This window comes from Vespa crabro, chromosome 8, assembly GCF_910589235.1.
Source record: "Vespa crabro chromosome 8, iyVesCrab1.2, whole genome shotgun sequence".
NCBI lineage: Eukaryota > Metazoa > Arthropoda > Insecta > Hymenoptera > Vespidae > Vespa > Vespa crabro.
Window position 1 is genome coordinate 8,015,088 of NC_060962.1, and position 27,056 is coordinate 8,042,143.

Below are 27,056 nucleotides of genomic sequence, written 5' to 3' on the forward strand. Positions count from 1 at the left end.
CCACGATATTTGTTTCTCCGTCCTCCATACGTTCCTTAAAGGCATATAAAAGGCAAAAATAATACGACATCTAATACCAATTAGTTTCCGCTTAGTCTCGCTCGGACTCTCTTATATTATAATAGAAGAATCGTCCAAATTTACAATCACCGATTTAATCGTTCTTGGACTAACTCGACTCAATTATTTCTCACTTATATATTACATATATCTATACATACATACACACATACGCATGTGTCACATATATTAAATCACGAAAGTGCTTTCGCTACGTTGTATTTAATGGATGAGATGTAAAGATTTCATAGAGAAAATAATTAACGTTACTTGTGTTAATTATCGAATCGATTATTTTATTGCAATCTTTGGAAAATTTCTGACGGGATGGTAGGGGGGGAGGAGGAGGAGAAAGAAAAGGGGGTACACGTTTCAATACTGATACGATTATAATATTCTTATAACAAGAGTAAATACGTTTACATGATATATTTTCTGATACGTATACATATTTACTGTATATATATGAAAAAGGTTAAGAATTTTTCGGGGAGTCCAATGGGAATGGCGAAGAAACAGATAGGTCTCATTTTTCGATAGAATTTGCGAGAAGACTTGAACGACTACCAAGGACAACTGCAACATAACGCGTTCGTCTCGCGTCCAGTAAGATGAAAGAAAAAGATCTGAAACGTTAAGGCTGCCAGGCCAGGCCAGGCAACCAAGCAGGCAAGTAGGGAGCTTCTTCTGGACACTCAGAATGATTCCCGAACACGTGCCGAACGAGTTTGCCCGGATCGACCGGTTTAAGCGAGTTCCTCGAGTTTACGAGCACTCCGTTTCCTGTGGATCCTTTCATGAGAGAGAAGAGGACGACGAAAACGAGCTCGAACTTGAACGTATATTTCGTAGTAGGAACGTTCTTCTTTACCTCTGTTAATACGTTTGCCATGCCATGCTCGTCGTTGTCCTCAGCAACAGCAACAGAAACGGCAACAGCAATAGCAACGACAGTAACAGCAGCTACAGCTGTTAAGTTCTACCGATTCTAAGCCTGGTGTGTTAACGATATAACGTGAAAGCGCAAAGAGAGAGAGAGAGAGAGAGAGAGAGAGAGAGAGAGAGAGAGAGAGAGAGAGAAATAAACCTTGCGAAGTACTGTCAAAGTGTATATTTAGGATCGTCTTGCGTTTCTCTTCGGTTATAGGTTAGAATTCTTATGTCTTTTTCTTTTTGTTTCTTTTTTTCCTTTTACATTTTTCTTTCTTCTTTTTTAGCTTTCTCCATTCGATCGTTACGTCGTTATTCACGTTATTCACCGTGATAGCTTCCCCGTGTAGATAGATTTATATATCAATCGTTCTTTTCTTTTCTTTTTCCTTTCTTTCTTTTTTTTTTTTCAACATAAATTGTTAGATAATCACGAGATGAAATTCTTAAGAAGGAATAATTTAAATAGATAGTAAGACACGGTTAATGTATCTAAGTAACGTACCTCCGCAGATAACGTCCGCCAGATTGGTCTGTACCGCCTGATGCGTAACGTCACCGTCTCTAAGGGTCAACATTTCTCCATGAACCAGTGCCATAGCTTCGTCGTTACTCATAAGCATACCACCCTGGCCTCTGGTGCCATTGACCTCTCTTGAACAACGTCTAGAACTCCCGGAATCGCGCCTGAGTCTTCTCGTTTCCGGTGTTACAACGAAATATCCCTGAGACGTATGGTAGATCTTTCGTTCTTGCATCAACTTAGCCAGAGCATCGTATACGAGTTCTCGGCTAGGTCTTTGCATTGCCGGAAATGCGTTCCTGAGTGCCGACCTAAGGGTATCCAATGTCGCTGCTTGCCTCTGTGACGTCAATTCTAGTATAGCCCAACAAAGGGCTTCAGGAAGTGGTGTGAATTGTCCTTGAGAGACAGGCGCTACTAAGCAATCCTCAATGTCACCTGTTTAACATACGAGAAAATAGATTACATTAATGTACATATATATATATTACTATTATAGATTAATAAATATAATAAATATAGTAAGATATTAATGCAGTAAGACGTAAAAAATTATATAAATTTATTATATATATATATATATATATATAGATTTATATTATATTAGATTTTTATTATTTATATTATGTATATTAAACTATACATTATATTCATCTAAATATAAAATAATATCTATATTTATGTTTAGATCTTATTTGATAATAATAGTAAGTAAAATCTAGTAAGATCAATATATATTTTCTTCTTGATCTTACTTTATCCTTCTTAAATCGATATACGTGCATACATAGATACGCACGCATGTATATATTTATTTATTTATGTACGTTCGAATTAACCAAACGTTTCTCGTATTGTCCGTTGCATTAAAATATATGAATGTACGTACGTACGTACGTACCAAGATGTATCTGATTGTTAATCCGATATGTTATGGCTATGGTGTCGACGCTATAGCGTTAGTTTACATCTTGCGATACTCGAGAAGGTGGCCTTTCTAACTCGAATCGAGACGGTTCGAATTTCCTCTTCTATGTCCGTCGACTTGCTAGATACAAAGCATTTCATTAGGGGGTCCACGTGTTTACGTGGACGCGTGTCCTTTTATCTATCACCATAAGCTCTCTTATCTCCGGACATATTAAAACAGTATTATACTTTATAACAACGATCTATTCTCGATCGATTTATATTATTACTTATAGAAGGTCAGGTGAGGTGGGAGGGGGTTTACAAACCGGACGAGTTACATTTTCTCTTGGGTTTCGTTAGAAACTTTATTTACACGATATCGAAAGTGTTATATGGTTTAGAGTTAAAAGCGATCGAAAGTAAAGCTCCGTAGAAAAGGGAGGGTGTTTGAAAATTTATCACCGAAGGAAATCAAACGGATAAATCTTGTTCTCTCGACGACAACAACAACGACGACTACGACGACTACGACGACTACGAAGACGACGACAACAACGATATCGATATCGGTATCGATATCGATCTTTATCGATATAATACTTCGCCGAAGCCAAACTCGGCGCCTCCTTTCGATCATACCTTATTAACTCCAAATACGCCACACATTGTGTTTCAACAAACGTTATAGCTATCATAGAATATAACATAAGTCAATGTCCATGTACGTAAGCAATTGCCATTCATTGAAAATGTGTACCCAACAGCCTTGGGGACTACTACATTTAGGTTTTAACGATCGATAGATTTAACGATCGATGTAGATCCAATTTTCTATAGCGAATTTCATCTTTACGAGTCGATTGTGATTTTAACACAATGCTTCGTAAAGATCCAGTCGAATCGGCGGCAGCCATCTTGATTTCCTAGTTGCAATTTATTTAGAACTCAAGCGTTGGATTCGATCTATATATATATATATATATATATATCGGATATCTTGAACGAAAAAAAAAGAAAAAAAAAAAGAGAGTAAAGTTCTTTTTATTTTTCTAGTCACGTTTTTCCCTTCTCTCTTTCTCTCTCTGACCTTCTATTCCCGTCTTTCTCTTTTTTTTTTTTTCTATGCTTCGTTTCCCGTACTTTCGTACATTTGGTGCACGTCCACAAAGACCGTACACGGATTATTCCAAGTTCGCAATTCTCGAAGGCTTCGAAATTCACGTGGTAACAATATAATCGTGATTGGAATATCTAATGTCTCTTGAAAGAAACCCGATGTGTATATATATATATATATATATATATATATATATATATATATATATAAACGATTTCGAATCGAATGTCGTCGCCGCGACGAACGAGACGAAAATTTACAATTTTTTCTCTTAAATTTTTTTCTATTTTTTTTTGTTTCTTTTTGTTTTTTTTTTTTGTTTTTTTTTTTCGTTTTTCCCCTCTGTCCTTTCTCCATCTACTTCTTTATCTTATTAGATGAATATTTTCAAGGTATCTCCGTCTATGACTACTCAAATACTTTACACATTCGTTGATAAGCGTGTCTCTTTATTCTTTTTATAAATTACAAGGAAGTAAAAAAGAAAAAAGAAAAAAAGAGTGAGAGAGAGAGAGAGAGAGAGAGAGAGAGAGAGAGAATCAATGAAAAAGATGGGATGAAAAATGACTTCAATGAAATACTGCGATACTTCTTACGTTAAAGCTTTCACGGTTAACGCTATTGTCCCTTTGTGTAGATGCTAAATATTCATGATTAATGGCACGAACGACCCTGTGTGATATGTATGTATATGATATTTATTACATACAACGTGATATTGCGTTTTTCATTACGATGATACCAACCGGCCATGGTTATTAACAAGTCCGGACAGATGGCACGTGGATTTCTTTCGTAAGAATGTATTTTGAATCATAGCACGTTTAATGACCGTTTCTATATATGTGTATATATATATATATATATATATACATATCGTCCTTATATCTGTTTTATATTATATTATTTTTATTATTGTTATTATTATTATTATTATTTTTATTTTTATTATCTGGCTGACAGTGATACGGTAGAACTATCTTAAAATTCTCCCATCATATTGCCCTCGCCCTATGAGCTCGCTCGTTCTCGTAATGCATTTTAATCAGTTTCACCCTTACCCTTCGTCAACCATATGCGGATTACGAAGGGTTCGTGAGGATGTCATATATATTGCGTTATATTGTAGTCACTTTTTCCGTGAAAATTTTTTTTAATTTTTAATAATACCATCTCGTAAGATTTCTACGGGAAATTTTTTTATTATTAAATATCTGAGCTCATTGTTATTAATTATTTTTATTATTATTTTTATTGAGAACGAGAGTTCATTATTATTATTATTTTTATTATTATTATTATTATTATTATTATTATTATTATTGTGTAAATACGAGCTCGTTATTATTAATTATACATATATATATATATATGTATAGATTGATTATTAATATTATTATTAGATATATTAATTTTTTACAGTGCGAAAAGAAATATAAATTTTTTTCATATATTTAGATTCATTTCTTTAAGATCTATGTCAACGAATGAATATTTTTCGAATGGTATGCGTAAAAGTATAAGATTTACTCAAGGAAGAAGTTCTTGCAACATCACCGATGGATTTCTATCGGATCTCTTTGGATGAGTAACAAGCGTAACGACGTAACTGGGTAACCAGCAGAGTAACTGGTTCGCTAACGAGTTCAAAGAGTGCGATCGAAAGCCGTCGAGTGCGACGTTTGTGTTCTTTCTTCGTTCCTTTTCTTTTTATTTATTTATTTATTTATTTATTTTTTATTTCTTTTATTAAACGAAACGATATCGATTATACTTCTCGATTTATTTCGTTAGGCTTTGTCTAATAAGAAGATAGAATATATTTTTATTATTATGATAATAGTATTGGTATTTTTAATAAGAAAATATATTGAATATAATGTTATTTAATCGAATGATAAAATATATTGCATGTGAGATAAAAAATAATAAATACAATTTTTTTCACATAGAACATACTGCACATAAAGAGAAAAGAAGAGAGAGAGAGAGAGAGAGAGAGAGAGAGAGAGAGAGAGAGAGGGAGAGAGAGAGAGAGAGAGAGAGAGAGAGAGAGAGAGAGAGGGAGAGAGAGAGAGAGAGAGACATTATATATAAATAAAATTTCATAGTATAAAATATACTGCGTATAAAAAGTTAAGAAAAAGAAAAAAAATATAAATAAAACTTTTGTCATAAGGTATACCATCGCATGTAAACAAAAATATCTTAATATACGAGATAACGTCCTAAATAATAAAATACGAAATAATAATTTGTAATATCGAATAAATCGCGTAAATGTTGAATAAAAAATTTGTCACGACGTAATATAAAATTATTCAAATATAATACCCTTTTAGTCTCCGATCGGTTTCCCATCTATCTCAATATTATTAACCTCGATCGATGAGATCATGATCACATTTGGAAGAGTAAAAGGTCGATTTAAATAGTCGATCGGTTTAGAATAATAAATAAAAGAATGCTCAGAATTTAGCGTCGAGTTCACGAAGTAGTACGTGGCACGAATATTTCTCACGTTCCCTTGCATCGACCATGCATATGCATCTTCCCTTCGTGGAAAGATCCAGTTGCCCAGTCCCCTGGAATTCCTTTGAGCTCACTCTTTCTTTTTCTCCTTCACCTTACCCCACTCCATTCCCTCTTTCTCTCTCATTCCCTCTCTCTCTCTCTCTCTCTCTCTCTTTTCCTTTTTACTTGGAGGGAGTCACGTGCGTAACTATGCGACTCACCCACGCGAACCTTTTAAGGGAGCCAACTAAGACATGTCGAGGGAGGTCGGGATCACAGTGGACAGGTGCACATAGCAACGACGTTCTGTAGCCTCGAAGTTCCCTCTCCCTTTTCTCGCTCTTTCTCCCTCCTCTCTCTCTCTCTCTCTCTCTCTCTCTCTCTCTCTCTGTCTCTTTGGCTTTACGTTTAACTTATCTCTACGCCCTTCTCGAGTTGGCCCTTATCTTGCCGTTAACTTACGACCGAAACCTTGTAATCCTCCGCGAGAAGAAGAAGTACAGACAGGGAGCTGAAAAGGGAGGAGAAAAGATAGAGAGAGGGGTGGGGAGGGGAGGGAGGGAACTTGTCTGCGCAACATAAAATATGGTACACGAAAGTAATGCCGCAATGAATAAGCAACAGGCATCACGAACGATCGACTTTACCGCTCACTCATCAACGCTACGTACTCGTACTTACCTACTACTAGTACTACTACTACTACTACTACTACTACTACTACTATTACTACTACTATTACTATTATATACTAGTATACTATACTGTTTTACGTTCATGGACGACGCATGGTGTCTAGCGAAAATACGATTCAATTTAACTTATCTCAACCGGACTATATTTCACTTCGAAAGGGAATCTTGCTTCTCCCTCCCTCCCTCCCTCCCTCTCTCTCTCTCTCTCTCTCTCTGTCTGTTTGCTTTTATATTCAAAGACATAACGGACATCGTGGGATTTAATACGAATGTAAAACTCTTCTTGTGACGTTCTTAAATACGATCGTCCCCTTAACGCAATATAACAAAATATTTCAAAGAAATACAAATACGTGATAAAACGTTTGTTAAAAGCTTTAACCTTTAAATGAGATAAATAGGTTTGATAAAAAAAAAAGAAAAGAAAAAAAAACAAAAGAAGAAAAAAAGGAAACATGAAATAAAGATCGATCGATATTATTCATCTTGTCCTTTACGTTGTATAATAAATCATTTACTATCGTTCGAAGTTTCTTAAAAATAGAACAGAGATATATGTCTGAACAGTTGGACGGATTCTGAGAGAGTGAAAGAAAAAAAAAAAGAGAGAGAGAGAGAGAGAGAGAAAATATGAAACTAAAATCCTCTCGCTAAATCGTAGAATATAACGATTGGAACCGACAATCCTACGATAATACCTACGTAAAACTTTCTTCGAATGAAATTTATATCAAAAGTAAATGTTAACGTCGGCAATACTATATATATATATATATATATATATATATATATATATATATATAGTATACTATACATATGTACATACCTTCGAGAATAAGGTAGTACAGATAGATAAACTAGCATATGTAGGCAAAAGTCTTGGTAATCGTTGCGTGGGAGAAGCGAGTTTCGATCTCGTTTATAACAAGATCTCTTATATCCCTTTTTGAAAGAGAGGATCAACGATGGTGGGGAAGAAACGAGTAGAGGGAGATGGAAAGAGGAAGAAAAGAAAAGAAAAGAAAAAAAGAAAGAAAAGAAAGGAAAAGAAAGGTTCGTGATGGTAGTGGTTCGTTATAGGATTTTTAGGGAGAGAAGTGAAGGACTTGTCGCAAATGGGGATCACGAAGGAAAGTAGAAACGATGTACGATATGGTTGCACAATTTTCAACAGAGATAGATATGGAGAGAGATAAAAAGAGAGAGAGAGAGAGAAAGAGAGAGTGAGTGGATAAGGGGGTGGGGGTCGGATTAAAGGTAGGGGAAAATCATCGTTATCGATATGGATACACTTAGGAGGAAAGCGGCAAGCGGAAGAGTAATCGTGAAACTCACGTCTTTGGCGTCGTAAGTAGTTGCGTCGATTTCTAGGGCGTGGGTAACATCGTGAGAATCACGATGAAATAGGACGTATTTCAAATTGCCAGTTGGGCGTATCTTATAAGGGAGCTGACACGGATATTATGAACACCTTTGACCCTATAAGCGCGAATCGAGATCGTTCAACGTCGTATAATACGACGAGAGCACGTAGAAATACAGAATAAGGTTATAATAATGTTAATGTTTTTCATCTTTCAATACGTTTCGCGTCTTTCAATCGTCCTTATAATACGATTTATGCGTAATCATTGGAAATTTTAATTACTAATCGTTTCGAGGTAAAAATATTGTTTATATTATATTTTCATAAAGTTCGTGAGTTAATTAGTTTATATATATATATATATGATAGTATATTATATTCGTAAGAAGATATTTCGATTATCTTTGAAAAGATATTGAAATTTTTCGTTTTTAGATATTTTTGCCTTTTGAAAATTAATTACTTTAGAATAGTTTTGTTGATATCGCAGATAAACGAGATACATATGTAATACTTACAATACGCTACATACATATATATATATATATATATATATATATATATATATATGCACCTGCCGTCATATCGTATGGTGGCGAACAGGCAAGAGGTTTATTATTAGCGCAATCCTGGCACCTTTCTATCATTCCACGAAGTCTTTGTTAGAATAATATAATACATAGGACGATGAAAGAGCAACACAGCCCACGTCCTGAAAGACTCGCTCGAGTTTCAAGTCGAAGTAAGGTGAGGTCGGTGTTCGACTCGATTCGCCCACGCTAATATATCGACGAATATATTGCTTTGAGAAAAGGACAAACAGACAGACAGAGAAAGAAAGAGAGACAGAGAGAGAGAGAGAGAGAGAGAGAGAGAGAGAGAGAGAGAGAGAAAGAGAAAGAATGGAAATATTACGACGAGAAGACAAAGACAGCTGGTTGCGATGGTATCCAAGAGAAAACGAGAGAGAATGATTGTGAATACACTGTAAATAGTTCTTCCAAGAGCGCACGCGCAGTCCACTTCTTCCGGTATGCTGGAACACGTTGCAAAACATGCCGCATATATTCTTATCGCTGTGATCCATCGTGTCAGCCAGCCGACCTCCGCCGCTTTATGGATCAGCCTCATGGGAAACAGCAAAGACCACTTGCAAGGAATCACTTCGTAACAAGGTGACCTTTGAGTTCTTGCCCTCCTCTCTCTCTCTTTCTCTCTGTCCCTCTCTCTCTCTCTCTCTCTCTAACTCATTCTTCGCATGATCTGCGGCGACGCTGTTCTATGCAAATCCAAGAGATGCGATTCCGGACCCTCAGGCATCCGCCCTCCTTTCCCTTCTATCTATCTCTTTTTATCTCTCTCTCTCTCTCTCTCTCTCTCTCTCTCTCTCTCTCTCTCTCTCTCTCTCTCTGTATTTTATTACTCCGATCATCATTTTCCTTATATCGCTTTTCCTACTTTCTTTCCGTAGTTATTACATTATTATTTATATGTATATACATACATATGTATGCATAAATTTTTTTCCTCTTAATTCGCATTTTCCTGAATTAAACTTATCTCTCTCTTTCTTTTTCTCTCTCTCTCTCTCTCTCTCTCTCTCTTTCTTTTTGACGATATATCGAAACAAGAGAAAGTATTTACTTCCAACACTTTTCAATTTGCATATATGTATATATCCCCATCTTTTTCTTTTCCTGATATTTATTTATTTATTTATTTATTTATTTATTTATTTATTTATCTTTCTTGATTTTCTTTTCCTTTCTTGATTTTTCTTTTTTGTTTCTTCCAAATTACGTACACTCATCATCCAGTTTCTCTAGGTCGAAAAGAAAACTAAACGTCGTTGAATCGATCGAAACAAGAGAAAGTATACTTGCAATGTTTTCTAAGTAAACGATTATTTATATATGTATGTATAATACGTACCATATGTAACTTGGATACGCGCGTACAATGTACACGTACATATACATACATATATACGTATACATATTATAGTATAATATTATGAAAGAAAACGAGGATCCTTTAGAGCTACCAGTTATATCCTATAAGGTTTTCTCGATTCTATCGGAAAGTATGGAAATATTTATATAGAATATATATATATATATGTATATATATATACACGTACGTATATGGCGTGATCGAGATGAGGAGAGAAAGGAATGGAAGTGGGGGAAAAAAAAAGATAAATAAATAAAAAAGAAATAAAAAAAAAAAAAAAATAAATAAATAAAAATAAAAAATAGAAAGAAAGAAAAATGTAGCCCGTAAGAACGAACTCGCGGAATCGGACGAGGATCGCCACTTAACGGCACGCCTAGATGCGATTCCCTTCGGACAAGGTGTGGTTGGTAGCACCTTGGTTGGTAGGACCGATGCAATGCCGGACCAGGTTTCTTGCTCGTTGCCTATTGGATTTATGTATTCCTGTCGGCGATCAATAGCCTGTTGGAGTTTAACAGTCGGCCGTTTTGTTAGTCTCGCATGGAATGCAAATATATTGTGTGCAAGGAACACGAGTCAATTATATCTAAGAGCACGTGTCGACATTCTCATTTTTTTTTCTTCTTCTTTTTCTCTCTTTTTTCTTTCTTTCTTTCTTTTTTTTTTTTTTTTTGCATTTCTTTCTTTCTTGTTTTTCTTGTTTTTCTTTTTATATATATATATATCTTTTTTTGATCTTTTCTTTTGCTTCAAAAACTTGTATGGTCTTTTGAGAAAGGAAAAAAACATGATTGCACCTCGTGCAATTTTTAATCCTGTAAACGAATAATATTTCGTATAGAATCGGGCACAAGTTTTCATTGGAGATCCAATTACTGTTTTCTCCATGACTCGTGTTAGGCTAATTCTTTTATTTTTTCTTTTTCGTCTGTTTTTTTTTCTTCTTTTGTTTTGTTTTTTATTCGTTTCTCCCTTTAACATCGCACAATTATTACGATCATTAAGAACTATCGACTCGTTCGTTCTTTTTATATCATTATTATCGTTCGATCAATTTTATATTACGTATCATATTTGATAGTTTCTTATCGATCAAATAATTTCTTTTTTTTTCCGTCAATGTATATATATATATATATATATATTTTTTTTTTTAATTCTCGATCGATTATTTCCTAAATTAAATGAATCGCTTTTAAAAAGATTCTTATCTTATATACGGTCGATTCTCGAAGACTATTTGATGATTAAACTCAGATTATATAAAATATTGTTCTCCGTTATTGCTCTCTCTCTCTCTCTCTCTCTCTCTCTCTCTCTCTTTTCCCTAATGTTTTGTAGCGTCCCATTTCAAAAGAAACGTTACGTATTTACTATATACATATACACACGCAATCATATATATATACACAAACGTGGACTACGTATTCATACGTCCATTATGTAAGTACATTAATTCAACGTCCATTAATTCGATATGCAAATAAATTACATAAGTATACAAGTCAATTAAGCTTAGGTGAGCATGCCATGCGAATAACCAGCAACGAGTAACAGCAAAGGCAACAGTAACAGCAACATAGCAATAGCAACGACGACGGTGGCTGTGGCTACGGTACGAACGACAACAGTACGACGTGTAGTCGCGTCTCGATCAGTTTCTCGTTGTTGTTTGCCTCTCTATAACCCGAAAGCCACTTCCGTGACAGATCTATCTATATCTGATAGACGCCCGTAGATCCTTTTGTAACGCTTATATCCTCTATGTTTGCCAATGCTTTAAAACCGTAAGAACACAGTACTTGTACAAGAGTATCAGTGTTATCGTCGAACCGATTGAATTTACGACGGAGTTAGATCGAACGCCTGACTTTCATCGGCCGAGATTACGATCATAAAAGATACTATTATGAGATAATGTTTAAAATGTGATTCTTTAGATTCTCGTCGTAGAGAGGGTAGAGAGGGGGGGAGGAGAAAAAGGGGGGGGGGCAAGGATTGATTATCTCGACAAGGTCGTTACAAAGATCTAAATATTCGATCCAAAATAGAGATTTTCTACTTTTACAAAAGTCTTTTATTCCCTTTTCGCTCGATGGATGGTCCTCCTGTAATCTTTTCTTTTTTTCTTTTTTTATATATAATTCTTTTTTTGTTTTTTTTTTTTGTTTTTTTTTTTTTGTTTTGTTTCTTTTTCTTTTTCTTTTCTTTTGTATACCTTTCACCCGTATACGAAGAAAAATATAAATAGACATGAAAATAAATAAATTATAAATAAATAAGTGAAAATGGAGAAAGAAAAAAAATATCGCGTGGTACGTCGCGGTCAAACGCAAATAAGATTTCGAGACGTATCTCGTATATATGGTAGGTAGATAAGTAAGTAACCTTTTGAGTGCCGACAGTCACGACGACTGATGGGATTCGTGATTCTCTTGGAGAATTCTTGGCGATTGGATCCGGGTCGCGCCAACACAGTTGACTCCTTTCGACTCTGAAGAGAGGACGATTCTCTTTATGTATATATATATATACATATATACATATATAAATTATATAAATTATATATACATACGTAACGATCGTCACGTAAGGGATCTTCTAATTTGTTTTGATTTTTTTTTTGTCTTCTCTCTCTTTCGATATTCCAAACAAATTTGAAAGAAGCATCACGTAACTTTGTTTTCTCTTTCTCATTCTTGGGATAGTATTAGAATTGGATTGATTGTTTCTATGTATCGCGTTAGACGATGGATTAACGGATGGGATAGTTCTTAGAAGAAATATATATGTTTGGATTTTACAAGAAGTTATTTCTACGAATACACACACACACACACAAACAAAGAGAAAGAAAGAGAAAGAAAAAGGGAGTGTAGGAATTTAAAAATAGTAAAAACCCAACGTGGTTCCAGCTGATCCATGTGTAGCTTATGTCTATGCGTTGTTTATGCAGTCTCTTGTATTCCCGACGGTTCGGATCCAAACCTGTCGTTATCTCCTCTCCTCTTACTCTTTTATTTTTTTTTCTTTTTTTTTTTCTTTCATTTTTTTTTTTTTTTCTCTTAAAGAAACCAGAATATCGAAAGAGAGGGAGTTACCCGTCTGAAAGTCTCTCCTTTTATTTTCTTTTTTCTTTTTCTCTTTTTTTTTTTTCTTCGTAGAAACATTTTTAAAAAATTCCTTTACTATCTCCAACGTGAGCCTTCCCTTTTTTCCTCCTATTTTTTTCTTTGTTTATTTATTTTTTTTTTTCTTTTTTTTCTCCCCCGCCCCTTTTTAAACCAAACCTACCATCTTGTTTTTCACGTGTCTTCGCGAACGAAAGCAAATTGTCTAAGATGATGATGATGATGTTGATGATGATGATGATGATGAAAAAGAAGAAGAAGGATTATTTTTAATTCTAACTTCGTAAAGATTCAATTTTATATCTAACAATACGATATGTTCTTTTGATTAAATAAAAAGATCATTCAATCGTAATTAAATTATTTATTTATATGAGTTTTGATCCGATCATAAATTACATTGGCATGTGCAAGATACTTTGTGAGAGTCTAAAAGATCTTGGACTCTTTTGTTACTTCAGAATCGCGGACAACGAATCACGATCGATTGCTTTCGATAATGGCGCAATCGTGTCTGCGCGGCAAAAGGTATCGTTCCTTTTGTAAGAAAAGATAAACGTCAATAAATTCCGCATCCATTCGGGATCTCTATGGGCTACGCCGTGAAAACCGTTCACTCTTAGTGATAATTAACGAGCTTTTTCCGTGATGTAGCAATGACCGATAAAAATTATTGTTCCTTAGATGAATATCGTTTAAGGATCTATCACGTGGTTCGATCTTAACTAACAATAAGTTTTATTATCTCGCTTGGATTATAACACGATCGTGCCTATTGTCGTATATTAGGCAAGAAATATTGCAACGTTTTAAACGAATAATTATTATTTTCATATCTTTCAAACCTAATGACATTCGAATTATTATCTAACGATTTAAAATGTTTATAAATCTTTCTTTATTTTTTCTTTCTCTCTTTTTTCCTTTTTCTTGTTTTTTATCTTTTTCTTTCCTCCTTTCTCTTTTTTACTCTCTTCGAGCTCGCCCCGCCCCCCGGCCCCGGTCCACCGAACGTTACGCTGATATTATTAGGGTGGGTGGGAGGAGGGGAAGATAAAAAAAAAAAGAGAGAGAAAAAAAAATGAAAATTAAGTAAAACGTTTTCAAATAGATAAGATCGATAAATTTGAAAATGACTTTACTAAATCATAGTACGAAAGACCAGAGGACATCGTTACGTAACTTTAAAAGATATATGTATATATGCACCAACGCAATAAGAGATACGCGTTCAATCCCGTAGGCGAGACACGTGGAATTTCTGATTTGTAATTGTATCGAGATTTCCTGTATAGTATACGAAACGTGTCCGAGCGCGGATAGTTGCTAAATTTATGGTCAATTTAATCCTCACTCATGGTATCACCGGGGAAGCCAATGTAAAAAAGAAAGGACAGATTTGTGGGCGATATTAATAGCCGATTCAACATTCTCACTGAACGTGTGGCAAACACAGGGTGTGTCGTAATTTCTCTGAGACGTTAACCGAACTCTGATCGCGTGTCCTTGCTAGGAATTGCTAGGAAAAAAAAAAAAAAAAGAAAATAAAAAAGAAGAAATATATATATATATATATATATATATATATATGTATATATATAAAATTACTTTACTTTACTTTACACTTCGTGAATCTTCGATTACACATTATGAATTATAAATAGAGCTGTTAAAAGTCTCCGTTAAGTTTTTTTTTTGTTTTTGTTTTTTTTTTGTTTTTTTTTTTTTTTTTTGGTTTTTCTCCTCTTTCTTCTAACCAGCACTAACTAAAGGACAATAAATTCTTAGATTAGGTCCGATAGTTAGACGTAACGCGGAAGCGTTTGCACGTAACATCTTGCGAATATCCTTCGAATAGTACGAGACTTCGTTGTATACGAGTGATTCGAGATCAACGGAGCAAAGATGAAATGTCGTGATAATTCGTTCGACGAAGGAAATTAATCGAGCGTAAATTTGAACGTGATTCGTGTAACATAATTGGCGTTGCCTTTATCGACAGAGATTGATCTGATCTATCTAATCTTCGATTAGAAAAATATATATATATATATATATATATATATATATATATATATATGTACACGTATGTATGTTATTCGTCACATATTTCTGTTCTTTTTTCTTTTTTTTTTTCAATATTGTCTTAATATTGTCGGATATTATTGGTTATATATATATATTTTTTTTTTATTACAGAATAAACAAATACATATTTACATTAAAAAAAAAGGAACTTTCACGCACGTGGTAATAATTCAACACACGTAAATCAATTCGATCGTATTTAACAAGTGTATCGTAAAAAAAAAAAAAAAAAAAAAAATAAAAAAAAAAAAAGAATAAAAAAGAAGACTTGAGAAAAAAGAAATTAAATAAAAAAGAAAAAAACAATTCATGTCAAATTGGTCGGAGTCGGTTTGACGTTAAAAGTATAGTGGGCGATGTGTCATCAATCACGTCGTCGTCGCTTATATTTACGATCTGTCATGCTTTCTTGACATTAGCCTACATATGGCATTAATGGATTTTACCAGTGCGCTAAAAATCAAACGGTTCGTTTTATAGTATTCTTGAGGACTATGACCACGCCTTTCCTCGTCTACAAATAGCCTAGGCGATACTTACACCCGGTATAATTACGTTCGCTCGTAGTACTGTAGTGCATAAACGTATATATTATAGACGACGATCGTTGGTCGTGTTTCGATAAACGGTAAAAAAAATTATTATTCGTTAATACTGTTTCGTTTCTATAGCGAACACGCATTTACGATTACAGATTATATCCTTCATCAAATATATATATATATATATATATATATATATATATATATATATATATATATATGTATGTATAGTGTGTGTGTATGTGTGTATTTACAATTGTACAATTTTTGAACGATTTTTCATATCTTTCTTTTTCGATCATTTCCTTTAATTTTTCTTCTTTTCTTCTTCTCTTTCTTTTCGTTTTTTGTTTTCTGTTTTGTTTTGCTTTTTTTTTTTTTTTTTTTTTTTTTTTTATATTCCTCGAAGAGATGAGAAAGTCTCGAAATAGATAGAAGGCAAACCCACGCATATACCTTCAATGGAAAGTTTGATTGAGATTCTTCTTAAACGATTGACAATAGCGGTATGATTATCCACCTACGTGCATACGCAGATAGGTGTCGTAACTAAATTAGTGTAAACAAGATGATATCCTTGGGAATTGGTTTTCTTTTTACTTTTTTTTTTCTTTTTTTTTTTCTTTTTTTAAACAAACGTTACGTCACGTTCTCAATTTCTTATCAATCGGATATCTCTCCTAATCCCATTTGAAAGAAAGAAAAAAGAGGTTTCCAACAAAAGACATTTTTTTTTTTTTCACGATCATTCGAATCGAATACGATAAAATTGTACGAGCACCTGTGTTTTGATCCACTTTGGTACTCTGGCATCGTTTTACGTCGTAGCCAGTGAAAGGCGACGCGAGCTTCTGTCGTTGCCACCACAGGAACCGACCACAGTGTCCGGACATTGACGAGACGACCATTAATGCAACAACATATATACCAGACGACTTTCCATCCAGACGACGACTTTGCATCGTCTATTGATAATGACGAACATTTGGAGAAATTAAAATATATTCTTGACATCAATCACAACCATTACATTGGACACTTTCGATTGAACCATTAACAATGATACTTTTGTTGTCTGTTTTGTTCGATTAATCCAATTTATCATTGTCACTCGTACAATTATTATTAATCCTTAACGTGTTAATTTACGAGCGATCGAGGGATTGTTGGATCAAATGTTACTACGTGACCTTCAAATATCTATACGTACGTATATATATTTTTACGTCTTTACATTAGTCAAAAGCATTTCACTTTTGTAAAATAAAAATAGCAAAGGGGGAAGGAATAAAAAAACTAAAAAAAAAAAAAGAAAAAAAAAAAGAAGAAGAAGAAGAAACAAATTCAAAGTAACGATCGTTCCTCGGCATGGAAGGTGTACGACATCGAAATCCACTCCTCGACGTAGTCTTATGGTGTGCCGAAGGCGGCGGCATCAGTCGAGAATAACGCGCTTCTGGAGGGTCTCCAGACGCTCAAGGACGTAACTGGGCAAACGAGCGACCACAAGTAATGCAAAGTAACGTTATTTGCGGTCTCCAAGTGTTCAGAGCTCCGAAGTTCTTGTTCGACTGAGGACACGTAAACTGTGAAGTCGTTCAACAGATCTTTTTTCTTTCTCTTTCTTTCGTTCTCTCTTTCTCTCTCTCTCTCTCTCTCTCTCTCTCTCTCTCTTTCTCACTCTGAGTGTATGTATGTGCGTCTGTCTGTCTCTGTCTTTCTAATGGCTAGAAAATAATCAATACATTTACCTTTCAAATTCATTCATTTATCGAGTCTCGATTTCTTTGTTATATAGTTATTTGTTTTCGTATGTCGAGGACTTTTCAATGTACTCGTGACAAAGTCGATTGATCAAAACAAATCAATAGATATACTAGTACACATAGAAGAGTGCGTATGAGAAAGAAAGAAAGAGAGGGAGAGAGAGAGAGAGAGAGAGAGGTCATAGAAAAATATAAACATTAACGTCGAAGTACCAATTACAATTCTATAGAATATAAGATTATTTCAGTCTTCCTCGTTCCTTCGACCTGGACTCATGCCAAACGTATTTGCGCTATCTCGAGTATCGTTGAAGGAAAAGTATCCTGAAGTATTACGACCAATGGAAAAGTATATATATATATATATATATATATATATATATATATATTTATTCGTTCCTTGCGGAAAAGTAATAAGGACGAGAGAGAAAAAGATATAGAAAGAGGTAAGATAAGGATAAAAAGATATAGAGTACAATTGAGAGTACGATTCAATTTCCAAAATGGATATTTCTATGTACAATACGTGCATGTGTGTTTGCTTGCCATATCATCGTATCTTATATACCGTAAGTATATATCGTTAAACTAATATCATTAGAAAAAGAAATAATTGGCTCATCGTTCGTAGAATATTACGTCGATATAAATTTCGTTTCGAGTTGGAACTTTCGGGTGATTAATTTTTATGACGATTTAGATAACAAAAAAAAAAAAAAAAAAGAAAAAAGAAAAAAGAAAAAAAGAAAAAAGAAATAATAAAGACAATAAACCATTTCTTTCTTTCTTTTTTTCTTTTTTCTCTCTTTTTTTTTTTTTTTTTTTTTTTTCCCCCAAATATCTCTTAATACATATCGTAATACGTACTTAAACGAAGAAGGCGATCATCGTTACAGTCGAATAAGAATTACACTTTCACTTGGTCGTAATCATTGACAATTTTCTTTTTGTCGCTTTTTCTTCTTCTTCTTTTTTTTTCCTTCTTCTTTTTTTGTTCTTCCTTCTCTCTCTCTCTCTCTCTCTCTCTCTCTCTCTCTCTCTCTCTCTCTCTCTCTCTCTCTTTCTCTCTCACTCTCTCATCTCATCCGAACTTTATTTCGGATCGTATTCAGTTCGTCTTTAATACCAAGAAATGAAAAGTCTTTATAGAACGATCGTAGGATTCGCGCTACGCCTTTCCCTTTCGCAGGAACAAGAACGTCGAGCTCCTCCTTTTTTACGTTCCACCATAAAGTTGGATACTGAAGGTCCATGAGAACTCTGTAATTTTCCCCTCGTTTCATCAGCTCGTCCGCATATATTTGCTTGCTTGCTTGGATCGATCGAACGAACGTACGAACGACCGACCGACCGATGGATGATCGTTCGATCGAACGAATGAACGAATGAACGAACGATCGATTAACCGATCGACCGAATTCTCCAGATTCTTGCGAATCTGGATTTCGAGAGTGGAACGAACGTTATGTCGCCTTGGTACGGTTAAACGTGCATTTCATTATTCCTTTATAAATTAGGCCAAACTTTTTCATTTCCAATATATGATTTGTTTATCGTATGAAATACCGATACACGATATATTGCTTAAAATACGATAGATAACATTGCGAAGAATAATTTTCTTTCTATGTAAACATATATATATATATATATATATATATATATATACAAACATATACGAATGTATATGTAATAAACGTGTATTCATTTGTATATACGTATTTGTATATACGTACATAGGTATATTATATTTATAGCGTATTAGAACGTTATGAAATTTATATATACGTAGAAACGTGATTAAATGAGGAATATTTGATCGGTGTACATTGATGTTAGAAAAAAAAAAAACATTCAAGTCTTATAGTAAACGACCTTGGTTAACTCCTCAACCGTTTACGTTTTTCCGTGATGACGGAATAGGATTTGATCGAGGTCGTTAAAAACGGGACACCTTGAGACTCGTGGGATAAGATAGTCAGTCAGTCGTTGGTAGTACGATTAGGCGATACCACGCGTCTCCTGTGGGCGTGCCCGAGGGAGGCATGGGATTAATTTATTAGCAATGCCTGCAATTATCCGTTACTCAATGACGTAGCTTCCATGTCGAGAAAGAGAGAGAGAGAAAGAGAGAAGAGAGAAGAGAGAGAGAGAAAGAGAGCAGATACTTAGAACGATGCGATGTTGATTTAAAGCGTTTAGATAGATATGGTATCCCGTCGAAAGGTACTCTAGCTACCGGTCTTAAATAATCGTTTAATTACACCGCAATACGATCTCTTATTAACTAGCCGGCTTTGCTCGATTTACACTTGGCAAACCGATTCCAGATATTTTTCGTATAAACCGTGGTCGATCGTCTTATATTATAATGCTCGATTACATATTCTACATGTATACATGTATGTATGTATTAGTATTATATATATATATATATATATATATATATATATATATATATGTAATATTTTGCCGAAAGTATGTGTATGCGTTAAACGTAGATATTATTCATCAATGATACAATCGATCTGTTTCTTCTAATACAACGTGTATCAATGTATATATATGAGACACGTAAGTACAGTAAGTAAGTTTATTAATGCTCGTTAAAATAAAGAAGCACGAGGGGAGACGTCAAACGGGAAGAATAGAATGGGCGTGATAAGGATCGATGGAGATCGATAAAGATCGATAAGAATGAAGGAAAAAAGAAGTATCGTGGTGTTGCATGAGAGAAGAAGTTGCTAGGTATATCGAACGTGACACACATAAAAAGAGATACTTAGGTACACAGTTAATGTCCAACTCTCGTATACATATACGTATACGTATAGATAGATAGATAGATAGATAGATAGATAGATAGATAGATAGATATTCGCATGTACTCGAAGGTAGATGCGACGACGTTTGCAAAATAATGCCTAATAGGAAAGTTGAATCGAGATCGCGGGGACGTGACCCAGAAGCATCCGACGGTAAAAGGGGTCACGCCTATAGCTTCTGTTTCGATCCACGCCTTCGTTTTAAGACTCAGATCTTCCTCTTCCTCTTTATTTTCATCCTCGTCTTCGTCTTCGTCGTCTTTGTCGTCAGTCGATCAGTCAAAGAGATGGCGAGAATCCAGTTGATGCGCTCGACGGGAAGCTGCCACTCGAAAAGACGCCGTGGCACACATCGATGGACGCCTGCCTGGTATATAGTAAATAAGAGAGAGAAAGAGAAAGAGAGAGACAGAGAGAGAGAGAGAGTTGTTGCTTGTGACTCGACGAGTCTTACGATTCTCGTGAGCGCGTGCAAGTGGGGTGCCTCGTTGAAGGATCGGAAGAGGGGACCGTGGGATCCCTTCTACAAGCCTGTGTACACACGAGTCTTGGATCTCTCATGGGCAAGCGCCGCCACGGTTATAGCAATGCCAATTTACATGGCTGTCCCACGAGAGATCCGTCCTTTATGTAGGAAAGAGATAGACGAAAATAGAGGGCGAGATAGAAAAAAAGAAAAAGAGAGACAGAGGGAGAGAGAGAGAGATTGGATATGTATATGTGTGTATATGAGAGAGAGAGAGAGAGAGAGAGAGAGAGAGAGAGAGAGAGAGAGAGAGAGAGAGAGAGAGAGAGAGAGAGAGAGAGAGAGAGAGAGAGAGAGAGAGAGAGATAAACGAGAGAGCAGAATCGATTTAATGTAGGTCGATTGTCTACGGGTGATCTACGGACTCGTGTGCCATGGGATTTATCGAGGTGAAAGGTCAAATTTGCCTCTCGAGTCCATTGACGACGTTTCATCGAACTTGGACAACGCCTACCACCCTCCTTCAGCCCCTCTCTTTTTTTTTTTTCTTCCCATAATTAAGAATCTTTCGATGATTTTCTTTTTTTCTTTCTTTCTTCCTTCCTTCCTTTCTTTCTTTCTCTCTCTTTCTCTCTCTTTCTACAATGATTTACCCTTTATCGTTAATTTATCAAATTCATTCTTATATATATGTGCGTGTGTGTACAGATGTATATTTATTTATTTATTTACTATTTTTTTTTGTTTTTCTCACAATTGTCAATGTTTACGACGTTATCTTAGCTTAGTTAGGATAGGTATAGTTATTCGTCTGTTAAACGCAAAGGCTCAGCTTAAAATTATACGTGATGATCGTGCGCGAGCCGACAATTTCCGTATTAGTGCGGCGCGTAAGCCGCGTAATGATACACCACTTCGAGCGTGATCCTTGTTTTATGATCGCTCGTTAGTTCGCCCTTTGAAAATATTTGCGCGTCAAGCGATCCGTGAAATTTTATATGTAATTTCTGCAATGAAATATAAACCTTTCCGTTTCTTCGATTTTCTTTTTTCCTTTTTCTCACCCTCGACATTTTATACCGATCTATCTTAAATAATTAAATGATCGTATCGTTTCGTTTCCATTCGATATAATTCGATCAAAGAAATTTTTAATCGTTATTTAATTATTATTTATAATTTAATTATTACGTATGAGACGTGAAAAGAAGGGAAAAAAGACACAAAAAAAGAAAAAAAAAAAAAAAAGAAAAAAATAAAATGATCGATTATAACGAATGCATCCTCTCGTTTGATAATTTTTCTTTTTCTTTTTTTTTTGTGAATAATTTTTTCGACAAGAAAATATTGCCGATCTTAAACGCGGATAAAGACATATACACATACACATATATTACACAGATACATATATATATATATATATATATATATACACATACATACATAGATACATATAAACATTATGCATTTATTCCCTAGATCTCTAAGAGAATAGCAAAATCGTGAGACGGCAAGGCTCGGTATAGCGTGAGAGGTTGACCTTATGATTACCTCTTGGATAAAAAGGATGCCCTAAGGGTTTACGGAACAAAACTCTTCTTCGATTCCAACCCTTCGTGCATCGATATATACAATGAACGTCTATGAACGTCTTCTAGTCTTAATTTTACCTTCTGGCGAAAGGCGGTTCTTTCGACGTCGATTATCGTCGCGGAAGTCTCGATTACCGTAATCGACGCGCCGTAATACTTAGCGCTCCGACGAGAGAGAAACGTGGAAGGGTGGTGGTGAACAAGTCGAAGGGTTGATAAAGGTTAGAATTCTACAATAAGGTAAAAATCCAACGACGAAGGGAATAATACGTTTTTTTTTTTCTTTCTTTTTCTTTTTTTTTTTTTTTTTTCCGTATATTTTCTATAGATAAAAATTTTCTTTCATCTCAGATTCGATCTTACATTCTTTTCTGAAATTATATTAATTATAATACAAACAATATAATTGTTTTCTTCGTATAAAATGTGAATCTTTATTATCGTTGAAAACATTTGATTCGAGCCTAAGATAAAATTATACGTTACCTTGGTGATAAAAGATGAATGAAAGGTCAAGATATAAATAATGTTTGGCACGTTGATAATATTTTTTTTTCTTTCTTTCTTTCTTTCTTTTTTTTTTTTTTTTTTTTTATAGATAAAATATCTAAGAGAATTTATTAGCATATCTGTTTCGATATTAGATTTCACTTTTATTAGGAAATATATTTTTAATTTTATTATAATATCGTTCGAATATATGTATAAACTTCGTCATATACATATATTTAATTACTTTTCCATAACTTTTTATATAACTCTATATATATATATATATACAATATATAGAAGAGATTTAGAAGAATAAATTGTCGTAAATTAAAAAATTGTAAAGATGCGTTTTAAAGAAGGTAACGAGAACAAAATTATTTGTACGAATGATCGGAATAATTCGAAGGGACACGTTGAAATTGAAATTTCAATTTACTCGTCACGTTGTCGGTATAAATATAATATTATCTCGATGTTATATTATTTTTCTTTTCATTCTAAAGGAAAAAAGAATGAAAGAAAGAAAGAAAGAAAGAAAGAAAAGAAGAACACGAAAGATTTCCAATCGGTAATACGAGTGTCGCGATAGATAATGGCGTTACGGTTATGTTGCAGAATACTTGCGTCAATTCAACCGTGGACGCATTTTCGCGCTTACAGATGAGTTGTCTCTATTTCGAACGGGTTCCTTATCTGAATGAATTATTAACTCGTCGGCGCGTCGGCCAATGGAATTTCCATTTAAACCAGACTCCTTCGAACCAACCCTTAACTCGGCGTCCTTGGGAATAAAGAACGATCGAGACACGATATCGTTGGAACGCGTCGATATTCTCTCTCTCTCTCTCTCTCTCTTTTTGTCTCTATATCTCTTTTATATAGTTAGAGAACAGAGCATGCCAAGAAACCCTCGCGACCGCGAGCTGTCTTGAGATATATCGTTGGAGAATATAAACCACTTTCGAAGTCAAGCTTGGTCGCTGCTCATTGTCGCACCTTCGATAACGAGAGAGTGGGCCTTCTCTTTTCCAGCTGTTCGATATATGTATATATATATATATATACATATCTTTCTTTCTCATCTAATAGTTAAACACATGTTCCATGTATAGAATCTAACTTGGTATGTGAGTAACTTCGAGGACACATATGTATTATACATATATTACGTGGTGAAAAATATTTATAAAAATATTAAATGATAATTAAATTTCTTATCTTATTATATTATATTCCTTTATAATAATATATTTGTATTAATAATTATAATATGTCATAATATAATTTATAATATATTGTGATATATTATTATATTATATTGTATTATATATATATATATATATATATATATATGTATATTAATATACATTAATTTATCTTTTAGAGATTCGTAGATGAGTGAATAATCAAATTTATTAAAAAAAAAAAAGAAAAAAAAAAGAAAGAAACGATACAATTTTTTAATGTTCCGATAACATTGATATATTTTCAAATAGAATTGACGCGTTAACGATCAGAATCCATCATTATACACCCGGTATAAATGTTATCGCTATATATATATATATATATATATATATATAAGTAAATACTTACACGTTGGTACGTGTTTATATTATACATACATAAGTAGAGTGCGAATAAAATTATTCATGAAAAACGTGGTAGTTGCGATCGTCTCGAATGCGCGCACACGCGAGATCAGCGAACGTCGGTGAGTACCGACTTAATCGATCGTACGGGAATGCAGCTACTGCGTCGCGGCTACACGGTGCCCCTTTGATTTATCGTATGTGAGAACGATGCAAACAAAAGTCGACCTATGGATTTTCTATTGGAACAGACGTATTCCGCACACGGATCAAGGATTTTCTATCTCTTTTTTTTTTTCTTTTTTTTTTTTCTCTCTAACGGATCTAGTAAAAGAGAAGAAGTGGATAGAAGGGGATAAAAGAGGAAAGGGTTTTCTTTTTCAAACCATAACGTTTATTCTAACGCGAAAGCGCCAAAGACTATCGGAACTTTGGTAGATCTCTTTCTCGTTTGAAATCCTTTCAAAAGTGAAAGAAAGAAAAAAAGAGAGAGGGAGAGATAGAGAGAGAAAGAAAGAGAGAAAGAGAGAGAGAGAGAGAGAGAGAAAGAGGAAAGTCTTCGGCATCTAAGTTAACCTGGTACTTGCTATAAGATGAAGATAAATCATCGTAAATATATCCGACATTTACATACACTTACACAAACAGAGAGAGAAAGAGAAAGAGAAAGAGAGAGAGAGAGAGAGATGTTAATAGTGTTAGTAATAGTAATAATAGTAGTAGTAAGAGTAGTAGTAGTAGTAGTCGATGGTGGTAGCTCTGATGCTTATGTAAGCCGATATCTGGTATCGCGTCAAATAGAATCGTGTTTTATTTCACTGCCATATCTACGACATGGATTCGAATGTTTCGAATGTTATGAAAAATATACATCGCCACGGGGGGAGATACATAAATGCATGGGAAAATGTTGCCACTTGACCGATTCAATTTATCGACTCTCTCCCCTCTCCTCTCTCCCTCCCCTTGTCCTACTATCGCCGTCCTTTCTCAACCCCCCCACCCCCACCCCACCACCTTTTATATATACCTTTGGACCTAGAGTACGAGGTTCTTTCGTATGTCTCTATATGTGTATGTGTGTGTGTGTGTGTGTGTGTTTTCTAGACGATATTTTCGTGCTGCCGGAGATGTCACGATCTTAGAAACGTTTAGAGCGAATCTTTATAATACGTGTAAAAATATCTATTAATGTCTCTGAGTGTATGTGCGTTAGTGTAGTGTGTGTGTAGTAATGTTTTATACGCACACCGCTAAGGATTTTTTTTCCCCCCCTCCCCTTTTAATTATCTATTTCCAAACGAAAAAATAAAATATAAAAAATTAAAATCGAAAACGATTGGCATCGTCACGTTTATGGTGCATTTTTATTATCTTCGATTCGACATAAGTAAATAGTAAGCTTAGATTCGAGATCATTGAGAAAGAGGATGAGAAGAAGGAGAAGGAGAACGACAGACCAATTATGCGAATCTACGAGAAACTTGTCGCTCGTTCATATAACCAACGAGGAGTATTTCTTGTTGTTTTTCTTCTTCTTCTTCTTCTTCTTCTTCTTCTTGCGTCGTATACAACGGCGTAAAAAAGAAAAAGAAAAAAAAAAAAAAAAAAAAGAAAAAAAAATGAAAATAACGATAAAGAAGAGGATTATTTTCAATTTGCAAATTTATTTAACGTTATTCTTTCTAACGTTGGAAATAAAAATAATGCGATAAACGAAAATCGACATATAGTGTATTAATAATTTGTTTTTCTTCGTGGATAAACATACGCCTTTGACGACTATAAACTTCGAAGAATATATATACATACATACATATATACATATTTGGATACGTAAATATCTACGTAGTATGTATAGTAAAGCAGTAAAGCGTAAATAGATTCTCCGAAAAATAATGCACATAATTTTGATATAGAGATGTATTGTAGAAACGGGAATATATAAAGTATATACGTGTAAAGTAGATAACCAACCAACCAACCAACCAACCAACCAACCAACCAACGAACCAACCAAGGATTACTTCCTTGGAATTGGTAAAAAGGTGGTTGAATTTGAGAATAGAGAGAATAAGAGATTTTGCAAAGTTTTTGCCACGCCACTGTGTAATATACCTTTCGACATAATACATACCTACCGTACATATCTACATAAGTTACTTACGTAGATATGCATTGGTATAAGTTCGGTATAGTCCACTGATATAGTCTGAGCGTAGGCGTCTTCTATAGATATAATAGGTATTTCTGTAAGTAAAGGCTCTGGGAAGAATTGCAAAAAAAAGAAAAAAAAAACAAAAAAAAAGAACAAAAAGAGAAAAAGAAAAAAGTGCAAAGAAGAAGAAAAAGAAGAGTAAAAAGGGCGTGAAAGAAATGGTGGAAAGAAAACGAAAAGAAGAAGAAAATAAAAAAAAAAGGTATTAAAACGGTAGACTTGGTATATATTTATATATATATATATATATATATATATATATATATATATA

At 34.4% G+C, this 27,056-nt stretch overlaps 1 protein-coding gene across 4 annotated transcripts in view; it reads right to left on the reverse strand.

Annotated features, from left to right (window-relative positions):
- LOC124426326 (storkhead-box protein 2) overlaps positions 1 to 27,056 on the reverse strand; it is an 85,620-nt gene that overhangs the window by 6,023 nt on the left and 52,541 nt on the right. For all 4 annotated transcript variants that reach the window (XM_046967883.1, XM_046967882.1, XM_046967885.1 and 1 more), the window contains one exon: positions 1,496 to 1,951. In XM_046967883.1, coding sequence (XP_046823839.1) covers positions 1,496 to 1,951 — 456 coding nt within the window. The remainder of the gene's footprint in view (positions 1 to 1,495; positions 1,952 to 27,056) is intronic.